Source organism: Lygodium microphyllum, chromosome 20 (genome assembly GCF_053477565.2).
Source record: "Lygodium microphyllum isolate KBCC chromosome 20, Lygodium_microphyllum_v1.1.10, whole genome shotgun sequence".
Lineage (NCBI taxonomy): Eukaryota > Viridiplantae > Streptophyta > Polypodiopsida > Schizaeales > Lygodiaceae > Lygodium > Lygodium microphyllum.
In genome coordinates, this window is record NC_141154.1 from 108332105 (window position 1) to 108345329 (window position 13225).

General features: G+C 39.6%; 1 protein-coding gene across 1 annotated transcript; it reads right to left on the bottom strand.

Moving 5' to 3' along the window:
* Positions 1–8808: 8808 nt before the first annotated feature.
* Positions 8809–11815, bottom strand: LOC148019239 (uncharacterized). The gene is made up of 3 exons (XM_087701145.1): positions 11239–11815; positions 10848–10977; positions 8809–10626 (listed from the first exon to the last, which is right to left on the bottom strand). The coding sequence occupies exons 1-3, from the start codon at positions 11372–11374 to the stop codon at positions 9462–9464; spliced, it is 1431 nt and encodes a 476-aa protein (XP_087557271.1). The 5' UTR covers positions 11375–11815; the 3' UTR covers positions 8809–9461.
* Between the last annotated feature and the right edge of the window lie 1410 nt (positions 11816–13225).

The following is a 13225-nucleotide window of genomic DNA, read 5'->3' on the forward strand; positions in this document are numbered from 1 at the left end:
CATTGATCGACCGATTGTATAGACGCGGCGGCCCTGTAAGTCACTCATCTTTCTTGTCCGTACTTACCATGAGATATTTGAATGCATTATTGTATGGTGGATTGATATGTTGTTTCTCTTTCTGCAGAATCCATTTGATGCTCCTTTGCAGCAGGACGAGCTTTCGGGGGACGAGGATTTGTAGCTCGCCCTTGGATCCTTAGAGCTTACACACCTTTAGTTTTTAGTCGCCCAATCTATGTAGACATTTTCTATGTATTACTGATATCGTTTCATGATTGTACCAATCGCATTTTATGCGATCATGTATTTATTTCATGTATCAGTTTTATGATTTCAGTATACATTCTTTTTGTTTGCAAACGCTTTGTAGCTGCCCTGCCACAAAAAAAAAATTTCTCTGTTACCGTCGCTATTTGCGTCGCAAATTTACTGCACGCGTCGCTATTGGTGTCGCTATGAGCGTCGCAAATAGCCTGCAACCGTCGCTATATGCGTCGTTATGTGCATTGCAAATGCGACGCACATAGCGACAATTCTATGGCATCGTCAATAACGACGCTTTTTGCGACGACGGAGCAAATTTTGTTGTTTGTATTTTCGTTGCTTTAAACGTCGCTATAAGGTTTATATCTTGTAGTGATGTAGACAATTTATGGCCTACTTTCAAAGAAGAGTCCAGAAATCTGAGATTTGGTCTAGGATTAGATGGAATAAATCCGTTTGGCATCAAAAGCACCTTATATAGTGTATGGCCAGTGATATTGGTGAACTATAATATCCCTCCATCCATGGCAATTAAAAAGGACATGTAATGTTGACCCTTTTAATTCCTGAAAAACACAAAGTAAAAAATATGGACTTTTACTTAGAGCCTTTGATCGAGGAGCTAGAAATGCTATGGAAAGGTATTGAGGTGCAAGATGTGAGTGTATCATTGTCCTCTAGAGATTTCACTTTAAAGGGCACGTTGTTGTGAACCATGCATGACTTTTCAAGCTATGGAGAGTGTTCAGGTAGTTGCATACTCTATTTTATTCATTCTTACCCTTAATCAAATATATGTCATCATTAACCTACTTGTTTTTACAGGTTTAACTACATCAGGATATCATGCATGTCCAATTTGTGGTCCCTCTCTGGTTTCTTCTAGACCGACACGCAATCATCATCGTTTTCTTTCTATTAACCACCCTAAATATGCACCCTCCACTAATGGAAGAACTCCACAATCTCTGACCATTCAAGATTGGAAGGACACTCACTACAACAAAAAGGCCTCATAGACGCACATTTAGACGCGATTTTTGAATACATAGAAAAACTTACGGGCGCGTCTATCCGCCCATCTATTTGCGCGTGTATCATTTTGCGTCTATAATCACATGTATCAACGAATTTACATGCACAAATAGACGCGCAATAGATGCACATATACACGCGCATATAGACACGCTGGTAAACGCGCTTTTACAAGCACTGATAGACACGAACGGAAAACAAAAAATATCATTTTTTAAAAAAAGATATTTATTATTATTTTTTTAATTTGAATTGTGAAGCGTGTGTATAAGCGCGTGTAGTCTGCATTATAGACGCGCGAATAAACGCGAATTATCTGCAATTTAGACACGCTGATAGACGCACAAAACAGAACTGGAAAAAAAAATAGAGAGCATTCTCCCTCCCATACATCGATTGTGTATTTGGGAAAAAAACAATGTATCTTACGGGCACGAGAATTGAAAATAAAAGTCCATGTATTCATTATATATCAAAGCATTTACAAGGGAAGTTTAAGTGCTTGCGACCTAAAGTGTGGCCGCAAGCAGTAGGCTCAAAGAGATATCATACATATATAAGAAAAGAAGGCCTCATGAGGAGGTATGGTCCTCCTCTACGAATCTGAAGAGGAAACATCCTCGCTAGTACCACCATGGCTACTAGCGTCGCTATCCCCCTCCTCGCTATGCTCCACATCTGGGTTCGCCTACATACACAAAAGATCAGGGTTGCTTACATAGACAAGGTGGAGAAAAAGTTATATTTAGTTATACTTTTAATATGAAAGTAAGAAAAACATACCTCCTCTGGTTGTCGAATCCTCATGGCCCGGTTGTATTGGTCCTCAGTGAGATGAGACCCTCCTCATAAAAGTGAAGCCATGTTGCTGTGCGGTTATGGCCTCGATGGTAACCTACCTCTCTAGGGGTAGTGTCCTACCAACGATGGTAGTCTGCAAAACATTTAGAGATATACAAACAATTAGACGTCATAATATATTAGACTAAAATATGTAAAGAATTGAAAGAAATATAAATTTAGAAAAACTAGAAATCAAAATATACTTACAAACTCTGCCTCCCATGACTCTTTGCCGCCCGATCCGTAATGCGACGATCCCATGGTTTCCATTTGGATCCGTCGCGCCTCTGCGTGCTGGTGACTCTTCACTTTCTCAGCTGCTTTCTTCTTGGCTTTCTTCCACTCTATGCGGTGGCACATAGGTGGTTGGCTGTAGGCTCCACGCCCCTCCTCCAGCCTCCGCAGTGAGTCCCTGGCCCGTGTCATGAGGTGGGATCTTTTGTTGTGAAGCATATCCCTCACTTTTGTACGTCCCCAATCATCTAAGAATCGCTAACCCTCAGGATTTGGGTACCTCCTATGGACTGCCCTCAACACCTCCTACCACAAGCCACTTTTCTGATTTTTGAAGGTAATGAAACAATCTTTATACGTCACATGCACGACGCTTCTCATGTACGCCATTACATCCCTTCCCTCATCATCATGAAAGATGCCACCAGCATTTGTAACTCTATAGTAATGGCGTATAACCTCCTCTACATGATCTACTGGTGAGGATGATCGCTCGCCACCTCCTAGGCAACCCCCACACAACCCTCTTTCTCCCCCTCGACTCTCCCTCTTCCCTCTCTGTCGACTGTCCTCTGCCTCGCTGGACGCACGAGCTTCTGCAGACGCACGTGCTTCTGCAGATGCTTGTGCTTCAGCCGATGCACGTGGAGCATGTGGAGTACCTGCAAATGGAGTACCTACATATGGAGTACTTGCATATGGAGTACCTGTATGTGGAGTACCTGCATGTGGAGTCTGGAAAGTAGTGCCAGGCAAAGACGCCAGAGGCGTCCCAGACATGATACTGAACACCTCGTCCGCTGTGGGAGAGTGGCCAAGGTGTATGGTCATCTCTCCCATGAAGTCTTCCCTACTAGAAAAACCTCCAAAAAATGCATTCACCCCCTGTAAAGAAGGCCAATGTATCATTCATGCGATCCACATCTGGGTCATTGCTAGATGAACCAGGATACAACATCTGCAAAAAAAACACAGGAAAAAGAAAAATTTATTTGCATACAAAAAATCATATATTACCTACATTTTCAAAGAGCTTTCTTTAGACATTGAGCATAACACTTAAGTGCTAAAGCTTCTCTTAAACAAGAAAACTGATAAACACAAACATGGGATTGGTCACATTCATCATTGCAAAAATATATTGTTTAATATTAGAACTGGGAGACCTGGCACATGTATCCCCACATCTATCTGCGCATCTAACATGCAGCACAGATGCGCTGCCAAACGCGCATCTAAGGTCAATTTCTGTCCAGCGCGTCTATCTGCGCATCTAGCATACAGCACAGATGCACTGCTAGACGCGCATCCTAGGTCAATGCACGTCTATAATCGCATGTAGATTGCAGGTCAACCTTCTGTTAAGCGCGTGTATCATCATATGTACATTGCAAAGCACACGCGCCAGCACACGTGGTCTAAGACACGCCCTCAGACGCTCTGAGAGGAAACATTTTTTCGTGTCTATGTCTGCGTCTACACTGAGATGCAGACGCGCTCGATCGGCTAATATTAGACCGACGACCGCCATTGACGATTTACATAATGCAATACATAATGGAATCACAAATCCTAAATACACAGACAGAGTAGAGAGAGGAAGAGAGAAACAAAGAGAGAGAGAAAGAGAGAGAGAGAGAGAGAGAGAGAGAGACTCACCTTGGGTGTTTGGTGTGGCGGGTGGTGGCGCTTCTCCTTCTCCTTCTTCCTCTCCTTGGGAAGCTACCCTCCCTTGGTGCTTATTTGCTTGCTTGCTGCTTCTTCTTGTTCTCCTCTTTCTTGTTCTCTCTTTCTTCCTCTCCTTGGCTTTCCTTTTTCCCTTCTTGTGTGTTTGAAATGAAAGAAGAGGTGAATCATGAGGAGATGAGGCATGAAGAGATTGCATGTCGGTTAAACTCAAGCTTCAGAACTGTAAAAAACGCAGGAAAGGAAAGGCACAGTTTAAAAAGAAATGATTTAAGTATGGTTTGAATTTTGATGTGTACGTCTATTTTCGCGTGTATATGTGCGTCTATTTTTCAGATAGACGCGAGTATAGACGCGAATATAGACACGTAGTTAAATGTGGATATAGACGCGCATTTGGGATTTATCATAATTTTTTGTTTTTAAGATAAGTTTTGATAGTGAATTCTTATCATAAGTTTTAATGTATTTATGATGATTTTTGTGTATTTAAAATTAAGATCTTATGTAAACATATGAATAACAAATATTTTGATGTCATGAATTAGGTTTAATCATGTCGACGTCGTCATCACATGATTGGTTACATGAGGAAATGGAGAGAATGGAAAAAGATGAGGAAATTAATATATCTCAAAAAGAGTGGGAATACGCACGAGATTGCTTATCAAAGGTGAGACATACTATCAATTAATTTGTTTCTATAAGTTTATTTTATATAAATAATTGACATGTTTGATCTTTTATCTTTTACTACTAGTGCACATTATTCAATGCACTTTGGTGTGAGGGTAAACATCTTCGAACTCAATGTATAGATGAAAAGAGAAATACCCAAGATTGTGGTGTCCTTGCTCACTTCGAGGCTGCCAATGGTACCATGGAAGGCTATTGTGGCTTGATCCAAGATATTCTGAAGCTTGACTTTAGACGATTCTTTATATATGTACTGGATGTGAAGTGGTTTAAAGAAGTGGTAACAAATTGTGAGCATTGCACAATCAGACGTCATCCAAGTGGTTTTGTAATCATTGACTCTACAAAATTTCACCAAAACAAGAATGACACATTAGTACTACCTCAACAATGCGAGCAGGTATATATGCAAAGGCTAATTTTTTTATATGTATACATGTGATACATATACACAATATAATAAGTATTTAAGTTTTTTGCTTTTGTTTTTCAAATACATGTTGTGTATCATCCAATGGTAAACAATAATCGATGGTGGTATGCATAGCATTGGACGTATGAGATGAGCTTGGCCACACATCAGACCCAGAGGAAAGATCGAGTTACCGCGTGCACCTTGGATGTTGTCGAAGACCGAAGAAAAGATGGTGAAGCAACAAATATGTAGCTTTCGAACTCCCACAAGATATATGAGATGCCTCAAGGAAGCCTTCATAAAGAAAAAGAAAATATGTGTGGAGCAACTATCTGGTTTAAAGTCTCACGATCGGCACAAAATAATTTAGGTAAGGATTTTCATAGCCATAAATATAGTAATTAGTGGAGTAACTATGTAGACTAATTAACAATGCATGAATATTTACATACAGTTCATCCTTCCTACTAGCATATCCCATTGTGTTTCAAAAGATGTGCATGGTATCATTTACAAGATGGGTGAGCTCGCGAGGTACGTATACTTTATACTTATTTCTTAGTTTACATATTGTGTACATCACATAGTAAACCTGCTTGAATTTATGGACAAAACTAATTATCGTTCTCAATTGCATGTTGGTAGATTTGTGAGTTTGAAGGAAATCGATCCAAATACGTTGCAAGAGGCTCGAGTATTGTCCATTGAGGTGGTTTGTTTGGTGGAGGAAACTTTTCCTTGCTCCATTTTGACTACTCAAGTACACTTACTCGTACATCTGATTGATGAGATCGCAATTTGTGGGGTAGTTCATACAAGGTAGATGTTTTTTCTAGAGGGCTTTATGAAAACCCTAAAAGATTTTGTAAGGCAAAATGCATGGCCCGAGGGAAGCATGGCTGAGGGTTGGTTAGTGCAATCATCCCTTGTACAAATCTCTGAATATCTTACTAAAGCGGACCCCTCTTTACCACGACTATGGAAAGATGATGAAGATTTGAGAATGACCTCTATAATACCTCAAGGAAAAGGAAGGAGCAAAGTGCTAATGAAAGATGAACTTCGTAAGTTAAATGTATTTTGTGTACTTAACAGTGAAGTAATGAGCAAATGGGTGACACTATATAAAGAAGCAAGGGCAAGAAGAGTAAGCGAAAGGCAAGCATTTCGTGCTAGACATGGACATAATGTCCCATATCCAAAACATTTAAGTGTACTTCCACGTCATATTGTTATAGATTAGCTACATTAAGAAATGAAGAAGATGGAAAAAGAGAAGGCGATGGATATATCACAAGAGGAGTAGGAATACGCACGAGGTTGCTTATCAAAGGTAAGACATACTTATAATTAAATTATCTTTAGTTATATATGATATAATAATTTCACATGTTTCATCTTTAACTAAATCATTAATATGATCTCAACAATGTACTACTAGTGCACATTGTTCAATGCTATTTGGTGTGAAGGCAAACACTTTCGAACTTAACGTATAGATTATAAGAGAAATACCCAGGATTTTGGTATCCTTGCAAACTTCCAAGATACCAATGGCATCATGGAAGGTTATTGTGGCTTGATCCAAGATATTTTGAAGCTTAACTTTAGGCGATTTTTTATATATGTACTAGATGTGAAGTGGTTTAAAGATGTAGTAACAACAGGTGAGCATTGCACAATTAGACGTCATCCAAGTCGTTTTGTAGTAATTGACTCTACAAAATTTCACCAAGGCAAGAATGACACATTCGTACTACCTCAACAATGCGAGCAGGTATATTAGAAGCTATTTATTTTTTTATATATTAATTCTTGATACATTCTCAAAATACAATAAATATCTAAGTTGCTTACTTTTTATTTTTTAAATGTAGGTTGTGTATCACCCAATGGTAAACAATAACCGATGGTGGCACATCATCCCCATATCTAATCGTTCAAAACCAATATATGGCAATGCTACCAACATAGAGATAGTTGATGACAATCCAACAATCAATGATGATGCACATGATGATGCCATGGTCGATGATATACATGATGCAATGCAAGATGATCCCCGTGAGGATGTTCAAGGAAGCATAGAAGAGGATAACAATATGGTTGCAGATGATGATGAAGAAATTGAGCATAGCAATACATCTTATAGTGGGATAGACTTATTTGTTTCATTGCCTATTGGTAACATAGACCTAGAGGTAGATAGTCTAGCAAGGGCCGATCTCATTGAAGATGAGATTGATCATTCATTGTAGCATATATAGTTAGCTTTGAATGATTGGATGTATATTTGTAATACCCAGAAAGAAGTAAAGTTGGTAATGTATTTCAAAAAATACTAGCCGTTAAGATGTTTGGTCATATTTGGGAACTTTATGAGAAATGAAAAATATGTGCGTTTATTTTCACATCTATAGGCACGTTTAAAAACACAGGTATATAGACGCGTTCTATATACTAGCGCAATAGATACACTGATAAACGCACCCGCTATTTCGCGTGTACAGTGCGCATCTATAGGGCCTTTCTTTTGTAGTGTGCATTAATGGGAATGGAATAGGACTGGAATTGAAATGGGTATAGGTAAGGAATATACAGCAGTGACTCACTACTTTACAATTTTATTCCACTTACCACTTGATTCTACTCTCAGCCAGGTCGCATTCAATCCATCAAGCAATCAAGGTTAGAATTAGGCATAAAGTTTCCAACAAATGGAGGAGATTATTAACAGTTGGCTTCTAAATTTTATTGAGAATGAAGAAACGAATTCAGCACAACATCATTCAGTCCTAAGTTGGGTCTAAATGCAATCAAATGGTAATTCTTAAATGGAACTACTCTTAATTCTCCCTTTTCAACAATTGGATGGCTTAAGCAATTGGATATTAAATGGATTAAGAGTAAAATTTAGAAATACCTCTTTCATTGTTGGAGTGGATGAGTATGGAAGCTCCAATTTATCATTTGATACTCGAAATTCTTGACCTCGGAGCGCTTGATGTAGCCAAGAATATCCTCAAATCGCAATCCCCATGATGAATATGTAGCTCATACTCCAATTTTTCCTTCAAGAAACCTCCAATATCCAAAATCTTGGTAAAAGTTATCCTTGTAGCCCAAATGTGGCTGGAAATTTGAAAGGGAATCAATGACGAGCATCCACAAGGGTAGAAGACTTCAATCCTTGATACAGAACTCTTCCATTGAAGCAAATAATCTTGCATATGCTGCGCCCATACACTGCAAGGAAATCCCCTTAGGCTAAGACAAGGATCTATGTCATGTTTACAAAAAAAAAATCCCAAACACTGAGGCAGAGCAAAGCATGCAAGGTTCCATGCCTTTTGGATAAATTCCTTATGCTCTACTTTGTCTTATCGACAACGTGTCGGTTGGATAACCGACGGGAGCCAGTTTTGGAGGTCCCCAATATGCGAACGTTTATATTTTAATATATAATGAAGCTTTTATATTTATAATAATATGCATAATACAAACTATTTCACCATACTGATTTTATTGTAATAAAAGTATGATGGTTTGTTAAAGGCAAGGTGCGGGGTTTAAACCTTGGATAAGGGTTGAATAATATTGGATTTGGGTTTTATTTTTTTAAAACGAACTTCAAATTGCAAAAAAAATTATAAGGCATGACGGTCATCGCCGGCGCCTCCAAGTGGCCTATCATAAACGACAAACTTGACACCAAGTTTTTTATCCTAACTCGGTCCCATGAGGAGCCTTGCATGAAGGATGATGACACATGTAAGGAAGAGGAGTAATCGAGCACAAGGGAATTCAAGAAAGTAATTGTGTTTTAATGGGTGTACCATGAGCCCCTTCTCACCACTAAATCTTCTATTTTTAGAGTACAAATATCTTTGATCCTTCATTTACTTTCACCTTTTTTGGGGAAAGGTGCAAGTAAAAGTGTTTATAAGGTTGGTAGAATGGTATCACTTTGATGGGCCTTCCAGAAGAAAGTAGGTACTCTTTGGCTAGCAAGCTGGCCTTGGGCTTATAGCAACTTTTTCACCAAGGTGTCCCATTCGTTAGTTTTGCTAGAACATTACGAGAAATATGTTTGCAGGTGTGCAGGCATTAGTATTGGTACTACTATCGTGATTAGTTTAGTAATGGTACTAATTCTGATACAAGTTAGTACTAGTGCAGGCTTAATTTAGTAGAACATTAGTTTAGTAATGGTACTAATTCTAATACAATTCCAATACAAGTATCATCAATATTACTGTTCATATTGTGATCGGGTTTAGAAGCATCATCGGAAGCTGAGATTGGTAGAGACCAAATCGTCCACATCCACATCGTTACTATTAAGAAGCCAGTCCTGAAGGGCGTCTTTAAGTTGTTGCACGCCAGGTGTCAACGCCTCGTTAAAGGACCACTCCATTGACGTGTTGTAACATGGCAAGATATGAGGGACTGCCGAGGAGGCCGTGTCCAAGAGCAACTCTTGGAGGTCATTAATGGCGGCATCGCTCATGATGTCGCTCATGTTCTGGTCGACTGGCTCGCCATTAATGATCCCTGCCTCCTGCTTGACGCGATCATGACGGCCATTGCCTGCATCAGTACTGATAGGGCCTATGTCATTTAGCTGCGACGCCATATATGCCGGGCTGATGTTCTCGCTGGCGGAGGAATATACAGTACCCCCGCTTTTGTTGCAGATAATCTGGTTCAACCCCCCATCGATCATGACGCCATCCGGCCCGGCTTGATGGTCATTCTGGGAGTCGTTAATCATACTGATTACGTATTGCTGTTGCGACGCCGTAGCCAGGCGCAGGCCGCCGCCGCTCGTATTAATGATGTGAATCGCATTGGTGCTGGAGGAGAGCTGCAGCGCAATCAGAGTGGAATTCGCAGAAGCGGTACTGAGAGGAGACGTATTAGGCCTAAGAGAAGAGGAATGGCAGCTAATCCAACCTGATGTAGGCCGATCCGTATGCCTCAAAATCGGATATATTGTCGATTGCTTGCAGGATAGCCTTGCTTCTGCCTGCAGCCTCGCCATATCCCACTGAGCAAGGTGGCTCACAGCTGTACTCTCGCTTGTAATACGATCCTTTGAGCTCATAGCAGTATCAATACTGATATAAGTGTTCGCGCTCTTTGCCGCATTTTCCTGATTAATGAGTCCGGCACTATCCATACCTGATGATTTACTGCCCATGCCGAGTATATGAGTCCGCTGCTGTGGTAACTGCCATGTATTGTTTGTGGTAGGGTGATTAAGAGACTGCTTATTTCCGGTGCACGTGTTAAACATCGTCTCAATCGTACTACTGATCTGGCTGTGTATAGGCGCCTCCGCGGACAGTCCCAATTTCTTCTGCAGCCTCTTTTTCAGCACTGTGTTCCAATAGTTCTTGATTTCATTGTCTGTCCTCTTTGGAAGGTGGGAAGCGATGAATGCCCACCTGCAGAATATGAATATGTAAATGATAGCGCAGTTTTATGATGATGCTGTACAGTACAGTACTGATGGGGAAACTAGTAGTGACTCGTCAGCACGAAAATCAAATCTACAATCTTAAGCCTACAATTCTGATATTAGAGGGCAGTACGAAGATTAGTAGAATAGCTGACCCATATGCCAGAAATCACAATGCTGGAGGATTAATGGTGATTAAGTGCTCACTTGTTGCCTACGAGGCCATGAAAATGGACGATTTTTTGGTCTTCTAAGGGAGTGAACCCGCCGCGCACGATGTCAGGGCGGAGGTAGTTGGTCCAGCGGAGGCGGCAACTCTTGCCGCATCGGAGGAGCCCTGCGTCATCATCTCATCATCATTAGAATTACAGTTATAATCATTATCATCATCAGTATAATCATCATCATCATCATCAGCAAGGAGAATATCATGATCATCATTATAATTAAAGTTATAATCATTAGAAAAGAGGAACAAGTGTTATTGGGAAAAATGACTAAAGAAGGATAAATTGGACTTATGATTAGATGAAATCAAATAAAAAGCCCTCTCTCTCTCTCTCTCTCTCTCTCTCTGCCCCCACCCCCTTCGGCTTACCGCATTTCTTTGGTAGAGCTTGCCAGTTGCCGTGTCCATGCTGAGAGATGAAGGACACGAGCTTCTCGTCTTCTTCTGCCTTCCAAGGGCCTTTCTTTAGCCCGTCCGGCTTGCGGCAGCACGGCCTACGCCCCATTCTAGTCTTAGGACGTATATTATTATACAATATGAGCTCCGAGTAAACATACACTTGTTTCACTGATCAGCAAAATAGCTTGCTCGTTCCGCGAGAGAGAGAGAGAGAGAGAGAGAGAGAGAGAGAGTGTGTGTGTGTGTGTGTGTGTGTGTGTGTGTGTTGTAGCTAGCTAGCTTCTAATATGGCATAACTGGTCAATATGCTCCAGCTGAGAGAGAGAGAGAGTGTGTGTGTGTGTGTGTGTGCGTGTGTTTGTTGTTGCTAGGTATCTTCTAATGTGGCATAACTGGTCTATATGCTGCAGCTGCAGAAGCTTGCAGGTATCTGTATAAGAATATCTAATTCTGAGATCTCGGAAGTCCCTCTTCTCTACTTTTTAAATGCCTCATGCATGCACATTTGGCTGGCTTACTGCTGCCAATGTTCGACCTTCTACGGACAAGGAACTACAAGCACCGTCAGTTGACGGCGTCAACCCATTCTCGAGTCGAGTGAGTCTCTCCCTCTCACAAGGAATTGACACAAGACCAGATGGTAAAAGGACCCGCATATAGTAAGTGAATAAATCTTCCTAGTTAGCAAGTAGGAATTTTTACATTCAAACTAGGTTTTTAATTTTACTACATAGAAATAAAGCTATAAGTAGTAAAATGATTTTTCCTTAGTAAATGTATGAATCTTTTCTAGTTATCATGTAGAAAGTTTTGGATATAAATTAGTATTTTAATTTTACTAGATAAATGTATACAAAGCGAGAAAAATAAAATAAGTGTCTTTATAGCAAAGCAAACAAATACTTTTTTAGTCATAGAAAACAATAATGTTTATATAATCAAGCTAAGAAATTAACACTTGTTGCAAGCATGTTATGCTAGTGTGTCGTGCCTCAACCTATGTTGCCAAGTATAGGAGAGTTATTAGTGTAGCGTATGTCTCAATCTCCTCTTGAATGTTTTTCATCTAAAACACACTATATAGTTTCCTGTATAGGTAATGTATGTTGCCAAGTATAGGAGAGTTATTAGTGTAGCGTATGTCTCAATCTCCTCTTGAATGTTTTTCATCTAAAACACACTATATAGTTTCCTGTATAGGTAATGATGGAATAAGCTTTCATTGTAGCCATTGTTTGCACCAAACATACTTTTGCAGTGCAAAGATGAGAATCTATAGAATTGTAGTGTGATGTAGTAGGTAATATGGCGATTTTATTATGGTAACATTAGAAATATGCAAAACTATTGAGACACAATCTTGTCAATTCAATTCGTGCATATCCATCTATTCATATTCTCATGTATGGTTTATGTTTGATATCTTGATAATTACACATTAATTGCATGCCCTTTCATTTATCAAAATTGTGCATGCACATGGTATGTATTGCAAGAGAGATATATTTTATATGAATTGACAAATGTACAACTTCGGTGAGAAGCTTGATCTTTGCAAGGCATAAAACTTTTAAATGCAAGGCACACACATGCACATGATTTCAATCCTTCATTTCTTTGCATGTGGATGATTAAATATGTTTATCATTCTTTAATGACACTTGAACGTTTTCATACTTGTGCAAAACTTAAGATAACCTCATAAATGAGCTTATTCAATGCTATCAAATGTAATAGATTTACTAAATTAACTCACTTTGTTACACACACACACACACATTTTTAAAGGGTATACCATTACATAAAACTTGTATTCGTGTGTGTCTTTATGAAGGCAAACAGAAAAGGAAAACTTACTAATTTATGTAATGGTATATCCTTAAAAAGAGAGAGAGAGAGAGAGAGAGAGAGAGAGAGAGTGTGTGTGTGTGTGTGTGTGTGTGTGGTGTTGTGTTAA